This window comes from Malus sylvestris, chromosome 9, assembly GCF_916048215.2.
Source record: "Malus sylvestris chromosome 9, drMalSylv7.2, whole genome shotgun sequence".
Lineage (NCBI taxonomy): Eukaryota > Viridiplantae > Streptophyta > Magnoliopsida > Rosales > Rosaceae > Malus > Malus sylvestris.
Window position 1 is genome coordinate 13,685,551 of NC_062268.1, and position 22,053 is coordinate 13,707,603.

Below are 22,053 nucleotides of genomic sequence, written 5' to 3' on the forward strand. Positions count from 1 at the left end.
CGTTTGTTAGAGAGAATTTGGCTTGAGTAAGACTATTCACTATATTGAAGACATTTTAAAGGAGTAAATAGATGACAACTTTCTTATTGGGTAGGTTTCTTCATGAGTAACCTTCCACTTGACAAAATCATACAATTGTCATCTATTTCCTCCTTTAAAATGTCTTCAATGTAGTGAATAGTTCTACCCAAGCAAATCCTCTCTATCAAACGAGGTCTCACTATCCAATAATGACTAACACAAGGTGAAATGGAGGACATGAGAGAATCTCCTCTCGAGGAGATTCTTGAACACAACCGGATATATGAGAGAGAGAGAGAGAGAGAGAGAAAAAGATGATACATGCCCCGGTTGTGTGGTAACATCTCTCATGTTTCAACTTCTTGAGTCTGTAAAACTAATTCTCCATCAAATTGTGCGGCATTGAAGATTGTTGTGATATTTCATAAGTGATTCAGATATCAAAAGTTGTGAGAAAAATGCCTCAATAGACAGACTTAAGCCTTCTCAGAATCTCATATGACAAGTTGACTTGCCTACACCCTCTAGATGCCATGGTAGTGTCCCGAACCAATCATACAATCTCATTTATTTTTACTTCCGCACATGGCATTGTATCATTGGTCCAAGAGTTCGACATTTTCTGCCCAACCTTTCAGTTTTTAAATTAGAAATGCAATATACTCACTTTAAGATGTTTAAGGAACACAGTTTGCTTCAAGGAAAGAAAAAGTTACAACTGCTGCTGCTAAATTATTCACAAGCTGCATTTGGGAATGAAAGAATCCTTGCCTAATTTCTTCTTTCGTGTCTATCAAATCGACACTGTAAAACATCTACTGTATGCGGTATGTTCTTACAAATGCATTTACTGCCTTTGAGTCTTTGAATCCGATATAGTATCGCTCAATTCAAGGCCCTTGGTTTCAAACGGGAAGAGCAACACGCATATCCCCGAAAGAAAAATTATAATCTCAAACAGCAGAATGGAAGCTGTTTGATGGCATCCATGCACCAAACCTACTGCCACAAGAGGGCATATCATTCCACCTATCCTTCCCATTGCACTTGCGATTCCAACACCAGTTGTTCGGACTGAGGTTGGGTATATCTAGAGTTCAAACCAAATAAATAAAGATCAAAACCCCGGCATAAGTTCTAAATGATTTTCATGGACAAAAATTCATACAACCAGAAGACTCAGAATGTGAATATTCAAACAAGGTTCTTCACAAAATGATTTCTTAGACGCGGAGTTCTTTCATATGATAAACAATGAGATCATTTTGTATTAACATTTATGAATGTGATGAAGAATATAGAGGTTCCGTGTATGTGCTGGATGTCAAACAAAATCCAAGTTCATTTGAATAATAAAAATCCCAGACAATATGCATTGAACGAAAGCATGGACTAGTTGCGGGCTTAAGAATCAATTTTCGTGTTTGTGTCCTCTTGAAATGATGAATGCATTAACAAATTACCTCTGGGGCATATATGTAGATTATCGTGAAGGACCCTGTGATGCATATGCGAGCTCCAAACAGAAGGATAGTGGTCAAGCCCTGAGACTGATGGACTACCAAGGGGAGTAGAAAAATGCAGCATAGGAAGAACATGGATGACATTGAAAGCTTACGACCCAGTTTATCGACCGTAGCAGCAGATATGAGGAGCCCAGGGAACTCTTCATTTCCAAACAAAGTTAAATGTGAGTCAACCAATTTCTAGAACTACAAAAACACTTTCAATTATTAAACAAAAAATACTGAAATATGCAGATAAATGTACCTGCAATACTAGTGATGAAAACATCTCTATAGCTAGTATCCATCGCTTTATCTGACTGTATTGGACCCGGTGTACATGTACTGTGTCTGCTGCTCAACTCAGTTGTCAGAAGCACCAGGCCGTAATATGAAAAAGCATTCCCAAAGAATACTACCCATAAGAGCAGGGTTGATCTGATCAATTTTGGGGAAAGAAGCGTTAACAGTGAAGAGATGCCCCCCACATTAGAATCCATCTCCTTAGGAGTTGGATCTTCTTTATCTGTCGGTGAGATCAAACGCGTAGCTTCTGATGGAGTACTATTTTCAGGTAACTCAATTTTCAAATCAGAAACAAGATTCCCCGAAGGGAGTTTCGTTCCATTCATTCTTGCTACTTTCTCCAAAATATTGATTGCCTCAGTTGTTCTACCTTTTAAGCACAAATATCTCGGTGATTCAGGTGCAACCCAATAGAATATGAGGAGAAGCGATGAAGGGAGTGAAGACAAGGCAAGTAGCCACCTCCAACCAAAGTTTGGCATGACAAGCTGCAAAGAACACAACATAAGTATATGAAGGTACCAACCTTATATTCTCATTACACATGCAGCACTACAAACGCAAAACAAGGAAAAATTAAAATTATCTGCAGTCGAATATGTAAGGTGAATAAGGAAGTGACTCCTAATGTTTTTTGTGTTCATCGTATCCAGTTGACACGACTGCTAAAAATTAGGCAGTATTGATGCCAAAATTCCATGACTTCCAATATGTAGGGATGAAACACTGACAAAATAATGAAATATACAAAAACGAAAAATCGAAAGGGGCGGATTCAAATCTAGAAAACTTAAACGATTACGAAGAAAGTACTCAAAAACATACCCATGCAAGTGAAGCCTCAAGAATTGTTCCAACAGTCCAAAAAGCTGAAAAAATAACCATCCAGGTACCTCTGTTAGGAGCAGGAATGAACTCCAGAAACCAGGATGAGAGTACAGGGCCACCTCCCAAACCAACACCAACTATGCAACGAAGGACGAGCAAGGATGTATAATTGGGGGAAAGAGCACTCAGAAAACCAGCTCCAGAAGTAACTATGGCTGTAATGAGGAATCCTTTCCTAGAGGAATAGAAGTTTAACAAAAAGAAAAAAAAAAGAACCAGTACAATTGTTAAACTTGGAAATTAGGTGCATTCAAACATTGGAAAGGCAAAAAGAGCCAAATCTGCATCAATGAAGATAGAGAAAGAAAACTACAGTTGATAAAATGTGCAGGCACCAGAGAAATAGCATTGCTTTCACTACTAAAAGATGCAGGTTGTGCGTGCGCAGTACAAGGCATCTCAATGATGTACATCCGTCAGAATATTTAGAGGAAAGAATCATAAGAAAAGATTGTACAAAAGTCCGAGTTACAAAAAAAAAAATTTGTCATCATTCTTGCACAATGTATTTATACATGATCCAGACTATCTGAATTAGCCAAAGAGAAGAAAAAAAAAGGAAACAAGAAAGTGCCCACCTACGTCCATATTTGTCAGAAACTATGCCCCACGAGTAAGCTCCGACTAGCGTTCCAACAAAAACCACACTGGTTATTAAACTTTCTTGTTCAGACGAAAGACCCCAAGCAGACTGAACCGCTGGTCCAACAAAAGAGAGTAGCATCATCTCCATGGCTTCTGAGACCCAACCCATGCCGGCATATGCAAGCACAAGAATTTGGAACTTTCCAAACCCCATGGCCACAAGAGCCTCGTCAACAGTGTACTTCGGGCTTCCATCTGCCATCTACAGGTTTGAGACGACAAAACTATTTCACCTGATCAGATTACACACATAATTCCTCGTGCCATACGGTCATATCAGAAACGATATTTTTCTACGAACGACTACCAGAAATTTTACAACTTCGAAGTAACTTATTCATAAACCATAAATAGTTGCAGGCACTACTCATAAACAATGTTCACATGGAAAAACCGACTGTGAAGGAGAAGAACTTATATGCCACTAGGAAGCTAAAGTGGCGATATCCCAAACCAATCATGGGATGACGTGTGAGAATGTTAAAATACATGACGACACGTGATAGGTTTGAGATACAGCCAACTTGACATCCCGGATGCATGTTAGTCTCTCTCATTGCGAATATAACCACTTATCCGGGAACACAGAAAATCTATTCATTCCACCCAATTGAAGTCTCTGAGCCATAAAAATAAGGAATTAAAATTATCCAATTGAATTTTTTATCTTAGACAAGTTTCTGCAGGTCCACTCTAACTCTTAACTTTCTCCAAATAATCCCAAAAAATATGGAAACAATATTAAACAAAAGCATATGTAAAGGAAAACTTGGAAAATTAAAAACTAACCTGCAATGTTGAAAGAAAGATCTTCCAGTTCTGTTCTGAATAATCAGCTCAAATTCTAGATTCCCTCAAGTTTTCATTTTTGTGTGAAATTCTGAGAACTTAATGAATTGGGAAATTGTGCAGAACGAAAAATAGACAGGAAGAATGACAAAAGGATATTGATTTTCTGGTGTTGTGGGAGTTTGGTGACTTGTTCGGCTTCCCGCTTCCATCTAACATTCTAACTCACCTCTCTCTCTCTCTCCGACCTATGATATGACCCTTTTTGTCTTTTGCATTATTTTAATGTTAAACTGTTAAACACTCGATTGAATTCTTATTTATAATAAAGTAATACAAAATGATGATGTGGAAATAAGTGAAAGGACTTTAATAAAAACTTTGGAAGGCACAAGGTTTCAGTCAAGAAAATGTTGTCATCAAGGATTGAAACCTAATTTTTCTTTCTTTTAATCACTTGTTTGTTACAGTTAAAGGCTAAAAGAGAATGATTAGGCCAACAATTCAAAAACAAAATCTAATTGACTGGTTTAATTCACATATGCAAATTTTTTATTAAGTTTTGTTTGTGTAAAATGTGATGATCCATACATACAGCTAATGCTTATGCATAAAAAAATAAAAATAAAATTCAATTCGTGTTTTAAATTTAATGACATCATTGCCTTGGAGACTTTCGGTTTTCTTAGCTGAACTGTCAAGCTTTGTTATCCTCCATATGGGTAAAGATTTATCAAATTTTTAAGGAGAGTACTAAAGTGATTCACTATTTGGCTTGTTATTGTGTCGTTCACCTTGGGGTTCATTAGGGGATATGCCCTTCTTGTGTTTCTTGTAGGAAATCACAGTATCTCGAGGATTGAACTGTAATGTCGTTAGACGATTGATGACTGCGGTAGTGCTAAAGGAGAAATGGCACCAAAGGGAATAAGAGAATTGATTTTACGTTGGAAGATTTGTCTAGAGAAATGAATCATCCTTTTATAGACTTCATCATACCCTTCTAGAGAGTTGTGAGACTTTTCTGAATTGTCTTATCATTTCATGACAAGACACGTCACTTATGGAAAGATTATAACCATATGTTAAAAGCATTACCTCTTATCACACCCTTGATTGTGTATATTAGTACACACCAATCTTGTGGTGCACCTTTCTACATCAAATACACACGTATAGTAAAGCCAACATCTATGCCTGTAGTATTATCTTGACGACTAATATGTGTTTGATATGCCTGCAATATTATTGTTCTGTTTGGTTACAACTCTTCTGAACTAATTGAAATCGCAGCTCACTCTCCACTTGGACAATTTCTGTTACACTTCCCATCCTTCCTTTTCTCCAATGATCAAATTTGGAAGCGCAACTCAACAAATAGTGATTTTATTTGAGCACTTATAGGTACTCATTGCTTACACGTATTTGACCGTTATTTTTTATTTAACGGTCCCCAGTAACTTAAGCATAATTAAATTCAACAATCTAATACATGTTGGCTTGAGTGCCTATAGGTACTCAAGAAAAATTGAACAAGCGGATTTGATATGTTATCAATCTGTGTTGGTTTTGGATCGTTGTTCTGTAAATTATTTCAACAAAAAATATCATGTTTGCTTCTTAAATCAGTAATCAACTTTGTGCCCATCTAGGCCCAAAGATATTTGGTCTGCCTAAACGTAGGTCTATGAACCCGGGAAGCAAAGCAATACCAGAAAAAAGTTATAGACTGATACCCATCTGAGTGACCACACATCCAACCACAGAAAAAGTTAGGAGAAAAGGACCTACTGGTTCTATTTATAAAGAAGTTTTAACGAAACACATCTGGTATTATTTATTTTTAATAAAAATGATATTTTTACTTTAAAAATTCATTCCTGATACTATTCACTTACAACATTTTTTTGTCCTTTTGATTAAAACTTAAAGTTTTCAAACCATTTTAATTATTTTTCCTTATTTATAAAGGAAAACTAACGAAAAGTCCAAAAAAACTTCATTTTTAATGAAAAGCTATTTTTAAATGTATAGTGAATAGTATCAGGAAAAGTTATAAATGTGATTTTTCGTTAAAAGTGAACAGTACCGGGAGTATTTTGTTAAAACTCCCTATTTATAATTGAGATGAATGGCCAATCCCAAGCTCCATGAGGCAACACTATTATCAAGCTATACGAACTTCCTCATCCCCCTAACCTTTTGTTCTTTCACTATTCCCAAATCTAGTGGATGTAGTAGCTCTCTCAATTTGCAATACCCATGGCATTGGTTCAAGGTTAATGATGCCAGGAGAGTACAAGACAAAGAATATCTCAACTCGCAAGTAATACTGATTTTCGTTTGGGACGCAATGTCACATACACGACTCGTATCGGTCATTTATATGTACAAAGAGTGCTATTAGCACTTCTCAAATCATTCTTTTCGATCTAGAGAATGTCGGTTTTTTACATCAAATCGAGAGAAATATCATTGAAATTGACAATACACTCTAAATCAATTTTTAGGTTTTTTTTTTTTCAATAACCAATACATCGATGTTTAAATGACTTAATTAAAATTGTCAAAATTCAACCGTCCTGCATCACATACACGGTTTATTATACAAGTTGAGGGAATTTTGTAGTTTGGTGATGTTTGACAATCCATAACGCTAGTACCACCGAGTGCAGCACATAGTGGGACTATCAGTGACGTAAAACTAAAATAATTGCAACAGCCAAAATCTCATGTCTATTCATGCATTTGGTTATTAGACCACTAATTACAGAATGTTGGGGAGGGAGCCAATCATCTGAAAGTGGAATCTAAATCAACCAGTGATCATGTAACTTGTGTAATTTTTTGGTGGTTTTTTATTGGTTGGCAGGTTGACAGTGAGCAGCTTGTCACTTGCCACTCTTCTTGTAGAAACATCATACAGATTGAATCAAATTATGAAGATGTTTTTCAGTGTGTTTGAAACACGAGCACGTATGCTTTTTGTTATAATAACATATGCCGTATTGTCCCGTATTTCTGACACATTGGACAATCTTCAAGTGATGGATTAGGCATTAATCTGCCGTAAATGGTTATGACTAAAACAATAGTTTTGGAGAAATTGATGTGAATTGTCTCCTTTGGTGTTATAAAACTCTTTGAACGATCAACACATCTTTTTTATTTTTCATTATTATTATTGAAACTGAATCATTTTATGAAAATACAGACATTACACCAGATAAGATTGGTTTAAACTTAAAACATGATTATGTTTTGTCTCTTAAAAAAAAATCAAATTGTACTCATATTATAGTAGATAAAGTCTTAAAGAGAAAGGGACTAATTGTTGTTTAAAAATATGGCACTTGTTGAGAATAGAGATTTTGGCCATTAATTGTTGAAGTGGTAGAGTGTAATCTGTATCTTGATTAAATTAGGGATTAGATTGGATCATATTAGATTACTTGATGGTATAGGAATTAATGTCTGCAATAACAAACCAAACTATAAAAGATCAAGCATTATGCAACTTGCGTAGAGAACATGCATGTTGATTGATGGCGAAAAACCAAAGCTTCCTTCGAACCAATTGATCATTTGTGCTTATAATTAAAGAAAAACTAATGAAAAGGGTTTGAAAATTTTGAGTTTTAATGATAAGGACAAAATAAAGGGTAAAGTGAATAGTACCAGGATTGACTTTTTAGTGTAAAAATATGGTTTTTCGTTAAAGTGAACAGTACCGGGTGCTTTTCGTTAAAGTTCCCTATAATTAATCAATCAAGTATTAACGATTACTCAAGAGTTATTAAATAAATAGGGGGTGCTACACACTAAATCTGTGTATTTGATTTGTGCACTAAATGATGTGACACATTTTGCACCATATAAATTTATAGGATTTTTATCACAAATGGTTCCTGGAATGACCTAACTCCTCATTTTAGTCCCTCAATTTCATGCCGCCTCTTGAAATTGGTCGTCGCAAATCAATTGGATCCTTCTGTGCAACATTAATGGAATAATTGACGGAATAGTAACATAATGACTAAATTGATTTGCGATAACTTATTTTAGGGATGACATTTATTGACTTTGAAATTGAGGGATCAAAATGAGAAGTTAAGTCAATTCTAGGAATCATTTGTGATAAAAACTCTAAATTTTTATACAATTATTAATCAAATTTCAAATTTAAGTAAAGTATAAAATTAATTGGTATCACATTATTTGATGCACGAATTTATTATATGCAGCACCACCTATTTAAATAAGAAACACTAAATACAAAAATTAGCACTGATGCATGTTTTTGTACTGCTCATAGCCTCATATGCCAGAAACCCTAAATACAAAATGTTTTGCTTTTACTTCTACACAAATTAATTATATTAAGAATGAATATAACTTTCAAACACAAGATCTCGGGTATAGATATTTTCCGAACATGAAATTAACGTTATTTTGATAAGGATCAGAAGCACAGCTAATTACAATAAAATATGTTTACGTAAGCAAGGGTCATTAGAATCCATGGTATAAAATAAAAACTAGTTGCAGAACAAAAATCTTAAAGTACTATGTATGAATTTAATCATTAACAACAAATCAATTAACGTTGGCTACGTCAGGTAGAAGATACAGTCTCTGTTTTTTGGTCAAGGGTAGAAGATACTGCCAAAAACATATGTGGAGTCTTCTGCTTTTGTGTGCGCTTATTTTTATTAGTCAGAAACATAGAGCTAATAATAAAGGAATGTGATATCCACACATCCTTTTTTACTTCTCTCACACCTTTTTAATTTTCGGCCATTGGATCGGATGAATTGAAGAAGATCAAAGGACAAAAATTAACAAGAGGTGTGGGAAAAGTAAAAAGGGGTGTGTGGATAGCACATCCCATAGTAAATTACACATTGATTGGGCCACACGATATCAAATTTGGCATTTGAACAAACACAAAGTAATGATCATTTGGTATATTTTAACCTCCCTATACTTTTATTTAAAAATTTCCTGATGCTAAAAGTGACACACCCCGTCCCGAAGGAGGGCATGCTGGCCGTCACGTGAGAGTGACGTAACCATTTGCACAGTACGGAAGCTTTAATTATACAATTTATAAGTTGATACACCCGAAGGTGAGTCCTAATTTTGTCCAATCTGTCAGAACCCCGCTGTATTCCTCGTAGTCACCACACCTTTGTGATTCCTGAACCTGGAGGGGCGCAAAACCAAAATTGAGTGGGTCAGTAAAACAATTCTTTTCCAAATCCAAACATTTCTCAAAACGTTGTAACCCCTCTCCGTAAAACCTGTATACTTTCCCAGAAATGTAAAATATAAATATACATATATATTCTCAAAACTTCATTTTTACTATCTCAACATTATCTCTTTATCAATCATGCCATGCCATGTCATCTCAACATTTCTCATATTAATTATGCCATGCCACATCATCTCAACAGTAATAAGGTATGAATGCATCAACATAATCATATCAGGTGCAAGAAAGTAATCAACCGTAGGCCCTCTAATAGCCCTATACGGTTGAACCTAGAGCTCAATATATATCATCATCATCATAACAGTAATTAAATACTCATCTGTGCGTCCACCGCACCATTTCATACATATGCATCATAAATCAATTCTTACCTGTGCGTCCACCGCACCAATTCATACATATGACGCACCAATTCATACATATGCATCATATATTAATTCTTACCTGTGCGTCCACCGCACCAATTCATACATATGCATCATAAATCAATTCTTACCTGTGCGTCCACCGCACCAATTCATACATATGCATCATATATTAATTCATGCATGGCATTTCAACTCACATTTCTATATACTTTTCATATCAATTCTATGCATGGTATTTCACTTCCCGTTTTTCCACATAACTCATATGCATTTCATTTTAAACATATTTTCATTTCAATTCAATTTCTGGGAAACGTCAAGTATATATATATATACGGAAAACAAAACTGTCCACTCACCTGGAGTTCGTCCAACAACTCCCTAGCACCACACATCAAGGCGTCATGACGATCGCTGCCTAGAATAGTAATCAAATCCAGGCTCAGAATTCATATCGATAGAATACATAACTTATATAAAATACGTCACTACGTTGATCGATCCGGAAGATCTGCCACTCAGATTTTAAATCCATAACTTCCAGAGGTCCACATTATACCTCTAGGACAACATCCTAAAATTTCATTACCATCCAACGGTTGGATTTCCGTCAATTTCCAAAACTAAGTGACGGTTAACATTTTATATTATGGACTTACAATTCCAATTCCGGAAGATCCGTAACTCGGATTCCCAATCTGTAAGTTCCAATAATCCTCAAATATTACGTATTACAACGTATCAAAGTTTGGTGATGATCCAACGGTCGGATCATCAATTCACATTTTCACCTAATGTGAAAACTATAAAACGTTATTTGAACACCTAACCAACAATCCTCAATAACTTTCTCATACGGTGTTCAATTTAGGTATATGAATATACCACAGTGATCTACTCGACGTCACGGACGTCGACATATTTTTAAAATAATTTTATTTTTATTTTTTATTTTTACTGTAGCACCTTCTTCTTCCTTGGGTCGCCGGACTGGTTTTTCCGGCGGCCGTTTTCCGGGCAGTTTTTCAAATTGCCATAACTTTGTCATTTCTCAACGAAATCAAGTGATTCAAAAACTAAAGTTGTAGCCCTTGAAGAGACAAATAGAATGGTACCTTGTACAACACCTATTTCGCCGTATTTTGGCCGGAAAATTCCTCGAAAGCTTCGGAGGTCGCCGGAAACTGGGTATTTTTCAAATGAGTATAACTTCTTCAATACTCAACGAAATTGAGTGAAACAAAAAGGAAAGTTGTAGTACTTGATGAGACGAAGAGATTGATACCTACCTCGACTCCTAACTCGCCGGATATTCGCCGGAAAATTCCTCGAAAGCTCCGGCCAAACTTTGAACTTGTCAATCTCCGTGTTCTTACGTCCAAAAACTTCCAACGAAGCACTCCGAGCTTCCTTGGGACCTCACTAAGCTCACTATGAGCTTGGATTGTCCTAAAAATCAACCAATTCAAAGCTCATGAACAGTACACTTTCATGGGGAGTTTAGAATCTAGGTTTTCCGAAGTAAAACTTACCTGAAATGGATACCAACGTGATCGTGAAGTCCTCAGGATTCCAATGGTGGTCTCAAACTTGACGTTGGTATAGATTTAGGGTGGTTTTGGTGGTGGTCCGTGTGAGTTCGAAGGAGAGAGACAGAGATAGTGAGAAATCGTGAAGGAGGAGAGAGAAAGACAGTGAACGGGAAATGAGGAGGGTTTTGAGGGATGTGGGGATCCCACGTGGTCCTTATTCCAATCTCCAAACACCAAACTTTAACATTTTAACCTAAAAATCTAAGTTCCATCCTTATTAAATTCCATTTTATTTTCAAACTTAGGAACCTAGATAATTAGCAACCTGAGCTTCACAAATTTAGTATTTCTTAAGGGCAATTTCGTCCATTCACAGCCACGAATATAATAATTTGGAACGGGCTGTGACAATCTTTCCTCCTTATAGAATTTCGTCCCCGAAATTCCAGCAACCAACCAATTCATCAACACTTATACCAACCTCGGTAAGTTTTTTTTTCATCCGATTCTTTTTCTCCCACGTAATTTTCTTCCGCTGAATGATTCCTTCACAAAACTTTTACCATTTACTCTATCTTAACTCTCAGGACCTTCTTTTTCCAATCCAAATTCTACTTTTCTAAGGTGAACACTTCTAAAATATAAAACCATTTACCTTATATACTCGATTAGTGGCATATCCATCTGTTGATGTCTTTTGTCATTCCTGGTTACTTTTAGGTTAACTTAATCACCTGAATACTTTGAGGAGACTCATCCATAGTCTCAGGGTCTACTAAAACTCTTTCTCGATCGAATCTTTCTCTACCCAGAAATATTCCATTCACAAGTCAACAAAACACACACATGACACACTTCATGAACCTTATGGCTTCACTTCGGAAACTGCGCAACCAACATACTTAAGAAACTTAGCAGTTCCGTAATCCAATTCTCTTTCCATTTCCGTTTCGAAACAGAAAATAGCTGTCTCAATCCAAAGGTTTATTTCTTTCTGCCTCAATCTGCTGACCAATAAAAATGTCGAATGGTATGATAAACCTTATTACTTTCGGAATATTGCAGAAGTTGAACAGTGAACTTCGTCCAATATTTGCTTGCTTCAAATCCTCAGCATTAGGCACATACTTTTTGTTTTCTTGTATCCACATACCATTTGAGTCTCGAGTACGACCTTACCAAAAGGCCTAACTTGAAACTTAGCAAGTATAACTTCTTCTCGATCTTTCATTCTTAACTTTACTTTAGTTGATTTCCAATCCACAAGAAGATAATCTTGGCAAGCGTACCAGATATTAATTCTTACTGCAGTCTTCTCATCAAGTGCTTCAGCTACAACAATTCACGATCACCCTGATCGTACAATCATAATCACTAAGTAATTCAATCCACCTTTGTTGCCTCATATCAAAATCCTTTCGAGTAAACAAATATTGGAGACTCTTTTGATTTGTAAAATCTTGCATTCTTATCAACATATAATGTCTCCATAACTTCACAGCAAGGATGATAATCGTGACTTCCAAATCACTAGTAGGGTAATTCATCTCATGAGATTCCATTTGTCGTGAAACGTATGCAATCACCCTAACATTTGCATTAGTACATATCCAAGAACATTTAATGTAACATCACCATATACCGATAATTATCGCTATCTTCTGGGAATATTAAAATACGTGCATGAGTGAGGAAATACTTCAGTTGTTGAATCCTTTGCTCACAATTTCCTTCCCACTCATACATAACCTCCTTTCTCAACAGTCTCATCAATGACAAAACAATGACTAAAAATTCTTTCACAACCATCCAAAATAGCCTGATAAGTTAAGAATTTCCGAATCTCAATTATGGCTTGTGGTTGTTCCAATTTCTCAATTCCTGCAATCCTTTAAGGATTCACTTGAATACCTTAAGCAGACATAACAAATTTTAGAATGCCACTTGATCCATTTAACTTTAGCTTTTGCTAAACTTAGCATACAACTAACGTTCTCTCAATCTTTGCTTCAATGACTTAATACGTTTACATACTCTGCTCTGGCTCAGAATATGCCAGAATATCTTCAATGGAAATGATATCAATTTATCAAGGCATTATTGGAATACTTCATCCAATAACTCATAAAACAGCATGAGTATCCATATAGCATCACCAAACTTCATAAAAACTATAACAAGTCCAGAAAACCATCTTATGATCAACGTCACTTATAATATTCAATTGGTAGTAACCAGATCTCAATTCAATCTTTGAATCTTCGCAATTACTTTTGAGCTGGTTAAATAAACATCAGTACATCACCATGGATAACGGTTCTCAATCGTTACCCGACTCCATTATCTATAATCAAGGAATAGTCTTTAAAGTCCATTTTCTTTCTCACCAACAAACTGGTGCTCCTCAACAGTGTTGTACTAGGTTGAATAAAACTTTTATCAACCAATTCTCTCAACTGAATTTCCAATTCCCTTAACTCATCCTGAACCAATCTCCAATATAAATTTATACCTGGCAACAAATCAATAATGAACCTCATATCTCTGCCTGAAGACAATCCAGGTATACTTTCAGAGAAGACATCAAGAAAAGTCTAACTCTTTCGACATTATTCACACTACTCCAAACAACATCATTTAGCACCACATGAGCTAAGTATTTTTGACAGCCTTTCGAAAACAATCTCTTTGCTCTCACAGCATAAATAACAGCCTGACTCAATCCATTTTGCATACTTACAAAAGTAATCTCTGTTCATCCAGATCGATGGAAAGTACTGGTTTCCCATAACATTTCGTCTTGTCACAATTATAACCAACCAATCTAATGGAACAGAATTAACTGATACAATATATATTCTATTATTATTAAGCATTCCAAATAAGTACAATACTAACATAAAATAATCTACCGGGTTGCTTGCTTAACGAATCCACGAATGAGTTATTAATATTACGGTCTGCAGCCCGCAATACTGATAAATCATCGTTGTCTCGATAAGTAGGCAACCACTCTCAAAGATATAACATTACTATTTTGTTACTCAATGCAAAATACATACACTCGTCTCAACTACATTTATTTACTACTCTCTAGGTAATAACATACATAATAAGAAATATATCAGCCGAAGTCAACTAGAATGACCAATACGGCTGATTCAACTCTTATCTCAATAATACGTCGGCCGGATCCACTCCGCGTGGTTGGCACGGCCGAGCCTATAACTCACCAATTTCTCATGTGTCAGTCAAATCCATTTCTCATGGTCCGTACGGCTGAACATATAACTCATCAAATCTCTTTGTACTCACGGTCAATCCGACCAAACTACTAAGTCCATAACTCTGCTGAATCGACACTATGATATCATGGAAAATTGTTGAGTACAACTGATTCTAGGGACGATTCACAACTCTGTGTCCCTTTTGTTCACATAAACACATTCATTAATTTCACATTTCCCAAAGTGTTAATTTTGTACCTGCTGCACAAGGTACATTTCCTTTACTCGAGACACCTTGTCTCAAATATCTGGGATTACCAGTATATCCATCACTTTTACTCTGACCAGCGACATTAAAACCTCAGCTGGAAGAATTAACTCTAGCTTCACTTCTTTCGAAGCTCTGAATCCTTCGATATTCTTGATATGACGAATCATTAACTTTATTGTCTTCTTTTAATTCCCATTCTTTTCTTATTCTTCTTTATTCTCGTTGCTCATGTTCTCAGAGTCCTCAAGGCTCAACAACATCTAGCATACTCCTGATAAGAACTACAATGGATAGTGGTCACCCAAAATACCACTTCCCTTTTTGCCACCCAGCTTAAAACAACATAACACCTCCACCAAATTAACAACAATATCTGGATGGAACGAGGCAAGTCTGAAAACTTTCTACAATATCCCTCGATCATCACCTTCCTTGTCTCATATTTGTAAACTCTTGTTTACTACCATCAATAAATGCCGGAGGGATAAACTTTTCCTTAAAAAATTTTAAATCGGCTGATTCCTCTGGTGACAACAATTAACATTCCTGTTTCCACCAGGATGCAAATTCATACCCAAAACCAGGTAGTCGTCTCGACCCACCTGTCAGAAGGAAATTTCCTTTAACTTGCATATTCTGAAACATCTTTTCCAATTGGTTAAACCGTCACTCCGCTCCCTCAGGTTCATCATTTCATAAGGTGATTCAAATTCAACTCATAACCCGTCTTAAAATGTCCATTTTGATAATATACTGAATCACCATAATAATAGTTTCCCCCAAACCGCTAAATCAGGGAGACTAAATTCCTCTAACTACGTGGTTTGCTATGAGGCGGTGTAGTTCTGACAGAATTTACTATAAACTTCTCAAGATGTCCAAGATTGCAACCATGCTCTGATACCAACTGACACACCCCGTCCCGAAGGAGGGCATGCTGGCCGTCACGTGAGAGTGACGTAACCATTTGCACAGTACGGAAGCTTTAATTATACAATTTATAAGTTGATACACCCGAAGGTGAGTCCTAATTTTGTCCAATCTGTCAGAACCCCGCTGTATTCCTCGTAGTCACCACACCTTTGTGATTCCTGAACCTGGAGGGGCGCAAAACCAAAATTGAGTGGGTCAGTAAAACAATTCTTTTCCAAATCCAAACATTTCTCAAAACGTTGTAACCCCTCTCCGTAAAACCTGTATACTTTCCCAGAAATGTAAAATATAAATATACATATATATTCTCAAAACTTCATTTTTACTATCTCAACATTATCTCTTTATCAATCATGCCATGCCATGTCATCTCAACATTTCTCATATTAATTATGCCATGCCACATCATCTCAACAGTAATAAGGTATGAATGCATCAACATAATCATATCAGGTGCAAGAAAGTAATCAACCGTAGGCCCTCTAATAGCCCTATACGGTTGAACCTAGAGCTCAAAATCTATCATTATCACTCTACCGGAGTCACCTCTGTGACCCGTCCGGCCTTCTGCACACAAGTTACGCTCTAGTGCTTCTCATAAATCATCTGTGCACATAATCTAAGGTCACCCACCAGTCGGAATCTCACTAACACTCTCGCGACTGGTCTGTCGTACCCACTCCGCGTGGACTGTACGACTAGCATCTACTTGGATCCAAGGCGAGCGTGCGATGCGGTGAATACTATAAGCACTAAACCATGGTGCAGGATTTGAGCTCAATATATATCATCATCATCATAACAGTAATTAAATACTCATCTGTGCGTCCACCGCACCATTTCATACATATGCATCATAAATCAATTCTTACCTGTGCGTCCACCGCACCAATTCATACATATGACGCACCAATTCATACATATGCATCATATATTAATTCTTACCTGTGCGTCCACCGCACCAATTCATACATATGCATCATAAATCAATTCTTACCTGTGCGTCCACCGCACCAATTCATACATATGCATCATAAATCAATTCTTACCTGTGCGTCCACCGCACCAATTCATACATATGCATCATATATTAATTCATGCATGGCATTTCAACTCACATTTCTATATACTTTTCATATCAATTCTATGCATGGTATTTCACTTCCCGTTTTTCCACATAACTCATATGCATTTCATTTTAAACATATTTTCATTTCAATTCAATTTCTGGGAAACGTCAAGTATATATATATATACGGAAAACAAAACTGTCCACTCACCTGGAGTTCGTCCAACAACTCCCTAGCACCACACATCAAGGCGTCATGACGATCGCCGCCTAGAATAGTAATCAAATCCAGGCTCAGAATTCATATCGATAGAATACATAACTTATATAAAATACGTCACTACGTTGATCGATCCGGAAGATCTGCCACTCAGATTTTAAATCCATAACTTCCAGAGGTCCACATTATACCTCTAGGACAACATCCTAAAATTTCATTACCATCCAACGGTTGGATTTCCGTCAATTTCCAAAACTAAGTGACGGTTAACATTTTATATTATGGACTTACAATTCCAATTCCGGAAGATCCGTAACTCGGATTCCCAATCCGTAAGTTCCAATAATCCTCAAATATTACGTATTACAACGTATCAAAGTTTGGTGATGATCCAACGGTCGGATCATCAATTCACATTTTCACCTAATGTGAAAACTATAAAACGTTATTTGAACACCTAACCAACAATCCTCAATAACTTTCTCATACGGTGTTCAATTTAGGTATATGAATATACCACAGTGATCTACTCGACGTCACGGACGTCGACATATTTTTAAAATAATTTTATTTTTATTTTTTATTTTTACTGTAGCACCTTCTTCTTCCTTGGGTCGCCGGACTGGTTTTTCCGGCGGCCGTTTTCCGGGCAGTTTTTCAAATTGCCATAACTTTGTCATTTCTCAACGAAATCAAGTGATTCAAAAACTAAAGTTGTAGCCCTTGAAGAGACAAATATAATGGTACCTTGTACAACACCTATTTCGCCGTATTTTGGCCGGAAAATTCCTCGAAAGCTTCGGAGGTCGCCGGAAACTGGGTATTTTTCAAATGAGTATAACTTCTTCAATACTCAACGAAATTGAGTGAAACAAAAAGGAAAGTTGTAGTACTTGATGAGACGAAGAGATTGATACCTACCTCGACTCCTAACTCGCCGGATATTCGCCGGAAAATTCCTCGAAAGCTCCGGCCAAACTTTGAACTTGTCAATCTCCGTGTTCTTACGTCCAAAAACTTCCAACGAAGCACTCCGAGCTTCCTTGGGACCTCACTAAGCTCACTATGAGCTTGGATTGTCCTAAAAATCAACCAATTCAAAGCTCATGAACAGTACACTTTCATGGGGAGTTTAGAATCTAGGTTTTCCGAAGTAAAACTTACCTGAAATGGATACCAACGTGATCGTGAAGTCCTCAGGATTCCAATGGTTGTCTCAAACTTGACGTTGGTATAGATTTAGGGTGGTTTTGGTGGTGGTCCGTGTGAGTTCGAAGGAGAGAGACAGAGAGAGTGAGAAATCGTGAAGGAGGAGAGAGAAAGACAGTGAACGGGAAATGAGGAGGGTTTTGAGGGATGTGGGGATCCCACGTGGTCCTTATTCCAATCTCCAAACACCAAACTTTAACATTTTAACCTAAAAATCTAAGTTCCATCCTTATTAAATTCCATTTTATTTTCAAACTTAGGAACCTAGATAATTAGCAACCTGAGCTTCACAAATTTAGTATTTCTTAAGGGCAATTTCGTCCATTCACAGCCACGAATATAATAATTTGGAACGGGCTGTGACAAAAAGTAATACGTGAAGTACAAAAATTATGCACTTTGTTCGGTTACGCATGCATGATACAAAAGAACCAATTCATAAGAGACAGAGTGGCTAAATAGGAGAAATTTTTTATTGTGACCGGAACACGAGTGGTACAACATGTGGTTTTATATAAGTGCTGAGAAATATTATTTTTTATGTTATTAACTTTTTAACACACATATCTCACTATTCGTGTAATGACACGTGAAGTACTATTCGATGTTCCAATCACATTGAAAAATCTCTTGCTAAATAGGACTTTGTTGACGCTATTACTACATAGTCAACTTGAAAAATTATAACTTGCCTCGATTTTCGGTGTGATTCTTTTGTGGCTATCATGGAAGAAAATGCCGATAATATCGGCGAAATATCGCCGATATTATCGGTTTTTCGCGCAATGGATATTTAAATAGGTATCCGAATGGTTTTCGTCAAAATATCGCGATATTTTTTTGAACGGTGCAATTGGACTCCGAGCCGAACGTCGGAGATGGTATGCCTATTCCCGAGCCGATTTCGTCCCAAAAACCTTGCAAAAACACGATTTTTAACTTCAATTTCACATATAAACTTCAAATTTCACGCATGCAAGAGGTAATAAATGATTCAACATATGTGATGTCGGTTTAGGGTTTAGGGTTTCAATGGAATCTCACTTGAAAACTTGTTTTCTTCGAGTCAAAGACGAACCAGATGACTGAGCCAACTCCTTGCTCAGCGGCGCACCACCACAGACGACTGAGCCAACTCCGACTTCGCCAGAGCCACGATCAACGGCGGCGACACCCAGAAAGCTGGTTTCTGAAAAGGAAGAGGGATTCGAGATTGTCGGACTGAGGAGCAGAAGGCCGTGGTGTGTGTGTAGGGGAAGGGAGAAGAGAGATCGAGAGATCTCTGTGTGTGTGTGTGCGTGGGAGAAGGGAGAAAAGAGATCGGAGAAGGGAGAAGAGAGATCGAGATCTGTGTGTGTGTGTGTGGGAGAGAAGGGAGAAGAGAGATCGGAGAAGGGAGAAGAGAGATCAGAGATCTGTGTGTGTGTGTGTGTGTGTGTGTGTGTGGGAGAAGGGAGAAGAGAGATCGAGAAGGATAGAGAGAGAGAGAGAGACTGAGGTCGTGTCTGCGTGTGTGATGTTTGTGTGCGTGCGTTGTGTGCGTGTGTGGTTGCGTGCGTTGTGTGTGTGTGTGTGGGTTCCTCCTGTCAGGATGACACATGACTCACTCAGTATTCCCGACAAGTTTTACAATTATTTTGATAATTTCAGACCATTTTTACAATTATAATTTGTATTCTTTTCAGACCACTTTTACAATTACTACATATTTTCTGCACTTACAATGTTTGTCAGCTCGCTATATAATCAACTTGATAATTTTAAATCCATCATGCAATGTATTTCCTTCCAATTTTTTGTGATAAACTAATAGATAATTGACTAAATAAACATCCTACAAAGTTTCAATAAAAATTTCCAAGTTTTTCTTACAATTTCCGTGGTTTCCATGTAATATTTATCGATATCGATATTATCCCGATATTTCCATCGATATTTCCGTGTTTTCGGACTACCGATATTTCCGATATTACCGATATTACCGATATTTTCTTCCTTGGTGGCTATACATATATTTTCTCAAATAAACTGTCTGAGGCTAGTGCATATATATGCATATTAAAGACAATAAAATCCTAAAAAAAAAAAAAGCAGTTGCAGATTGTGAGTGAGCACGTGGTTGATTCTCCTGATATTTAGGACGTATTTATTTAATTCACTGCATTTTAAGTCATTTCTTTCTGTTTTCTTTAGCGTAGTTTAAGATAAAATATCACTTTTAAACCGAAATAAAAACTAATGGACACAATTTTTTGATGATAATATAAAAGGTGAGAGAATGATTGAAATAGCTAGTAGACCAAGGTGCGTATGAGAAGCCCCACTTCCTAATCTTTAATTGTATCACTGATTAATTAATTGATCTTCTTGTTAAGTTCAAACTACAATTATTTTTAAATTTGCCGTCTAATTGGCTTAGAGGATCTAGTGGGTAACATTTTTATGGAATCTTTAGGTGAAGGTTTCTTTTAGATGCTAATAGAAATGGAATGAGAGATCGACAGGGGTATTTTCAAGCTCGATCACACAAGTATTTCTTTTCGTTTTCCAGGTTATATTTTATTCTTCATGAACCAAACGGAAGAGTTATATAATTTATCTTTTTTTCTTATTTTTAGCTTATTTTAGTGATCTTCAACACAAATGTACACTAAAGGGTGAGGAAAATTTAATCTCGAAACGTAGATAAGATCATATAACCACCAGAACAATCCATTGTTTACGATAATTTTATGGAATGTGACTCTTATTTCCTTTTCTTTTGTTTTTTGTTTTTAATTATTTAGATTGTAATAATCCTTGGTTTTACTTACAGATTTATTTCTTTGAAATGTAGTCCTGTTCTGAATTTTGTTAAGAGATACTTTTGTTAAACGAGGGCAGTTTTAAGTTGTTTGAAAATCTATCCACAAGGGTAAGATGAATTCATCCCTATTAAAGCACTTCCACCCCATTAAGGCAATAATTACTCTGTCAATTGGGCAAAGACAATTATAAACTTAGTAAATAATAATTGTCAGAATGCATCTCTACCCGTAAATAAATTGCTCAAGTGTACAAAATTTTTGACTCACACAAATATATTATTAATCCCAATTACGCACCCCAGAATAATACCTATACTAACTAACTTATGTGTCAAAATTCCATTGCCCCGCCTAGAAAAAGTAGGCTGATCTAATTATGTTGAAAGTGTTACATGTGCAAACCCCCTTTTATTGTAAGCTGATAAGAGCAAAGGAATGTTGAAGTCTTTGGCCAGCTTTGGACTCAAACAACTACCCCCGATCACCTCAACTCAACTCATCTATATTCGTAGATATTTCTTTTGCATGATTTGAGAACCAAAAACTAATGCATGCATACACACGTACACAACAGCAGACGCATCCACCAATTTCAAATTTGAATTATCTTTCGACATATATATATATATATATATTAAGTGTTTCAATAGTTTTCCCAAAGAAATTATATATAGGATATATGTGAAATCTTGAGTTTGATTTCTCCGCAATGTCTTTGATTTAAAAAAGATCAATTTTTCTTGAATAGTCCCAAACTAGCTATTGAGTAGTTCGAACAAGTTAACGGTGAAAATTAGCTCTAAAAATTGAATGATGAATATTATTTAAAAAGTAGAAGTGTCGATCTACTTGGTAGGCTAAAATACTGAAGACAAACACCAAACAATGACAGGATATGTCGGAGAGAAGTCTGGTGTGCATTGCCAATAAGATAGGACTAATTTAAAGGAGTTTATGTAAAGCAGGTTGCAAAAATTTGTCAAAG

The 22,053-nt window shown here is 36.4% G+C and overlaps 1 protein-coding gene and 2 long non-coding RNA genes across 6 annotated transcripts; all 3 read right to left on the bottom strand.

The window, feature by feature from the left end:
* Positions 1 to 659: 659 nt before the first annotated feature.
* LOC126582032 (organic cation/carnitine transporter 7-like) lies at positions 660 to 4,372 on the bottom strand. 4 transcript variants are annotated; one of them, XM_050246000.1, is made up of 6 exons: positions 4,155 to 4,372; positions 3,299 to 3,589; positions 2,658 to 2,895; positions 1,792 to 2,320; positions 1,485 to 1,687; positions 660 to 1,111 (listed from the first exon to the last, which is right to left on the bottom strand). In XM_050246000.1, exons 2-6 carry the CDS (start codon positions 3,565 to 3,567, stop codon positions 869 to 871), a joined length of 1,482 nt encoding a protein of 493 aa, XP_050101957.1. In that variant the 5' UTR covers positions 3,568 to 3,589; positions 4,155 to 4,372; the 3' UTR covers positions 660 to 868. The 4 variants fall into 4 exon arrangements, with proteins under 4 accessions (XP_050101957.1, XP_050101958.1, XP_050101956.1 ...); XM_050246001.1 differs by having other exon boundaries at positions 3,299 to 3,598; XM_050245999.1 differs by having other exon boundaries at positions 3,299 to 3,567; positions 4,155 to 4,371.
* Positions 4,373 to 9,163: 4,791 nt separating this feature from the next.
* Positions 9,164 to 18,621, bottom strand: LOC126583808 (uncharacterized). Its single transcript, XR_007609832.1, has 3 exons — positions 17,800 to 18,621; positions 17,044 to 17,102; positions 9,164 to 9,360 (listed from the first exon to the last, which is right to left on the bottom strand). It is a non-coding gene; the product is annotated as an uncharacterized LOC126583808 (long non-coding RNA).
* LOC126583807 (uncharacterized) lies at positions 10,970 to 17,029 on the bottom strand. The gene is made up of 3 exons (XR_007609831.1): positions 16,709 to 17,029; positions 11,090 to 16,635; positions 10,970 to 10,984 (listed from the first exon to the last, which is right to left on the bottom strand). It is a non-coding gene; the product is annotated as an uncharacterized LOC126583807 (long non-coding RNA).
* Positions 18,622 to 22,053: the final 3,432 nt, after the last annotated feature.

What these genes read in the sequence shown, in the direction of transcription:
- LOC126582032 (XM_050246000.1), bottom strand. Translation starts at nt 3,567, where the DNA reads ATGGCAGATGGAAGCCCGAAGTACACTGTTGACGAGGCTCTTGTGGCC. An exon ending in TTGAGGCTTCACTTGCATGG is followed by an intron (nt 2,321 to 2,657) that starts GTATGTTTTTGA and finishes TGTTCTTTGCAG; the next exon opens with CTTGTCATGCCAAACTTTGG. An exon ending in TCTACATATATGCCCCAGAG is followed by an intron (nt 1,112 to 1,484) that starts GTAATTTGTTAA and finishes TTTGAACTCTAG; the next exon opens with ATATACCCAACCTCAGTCCG.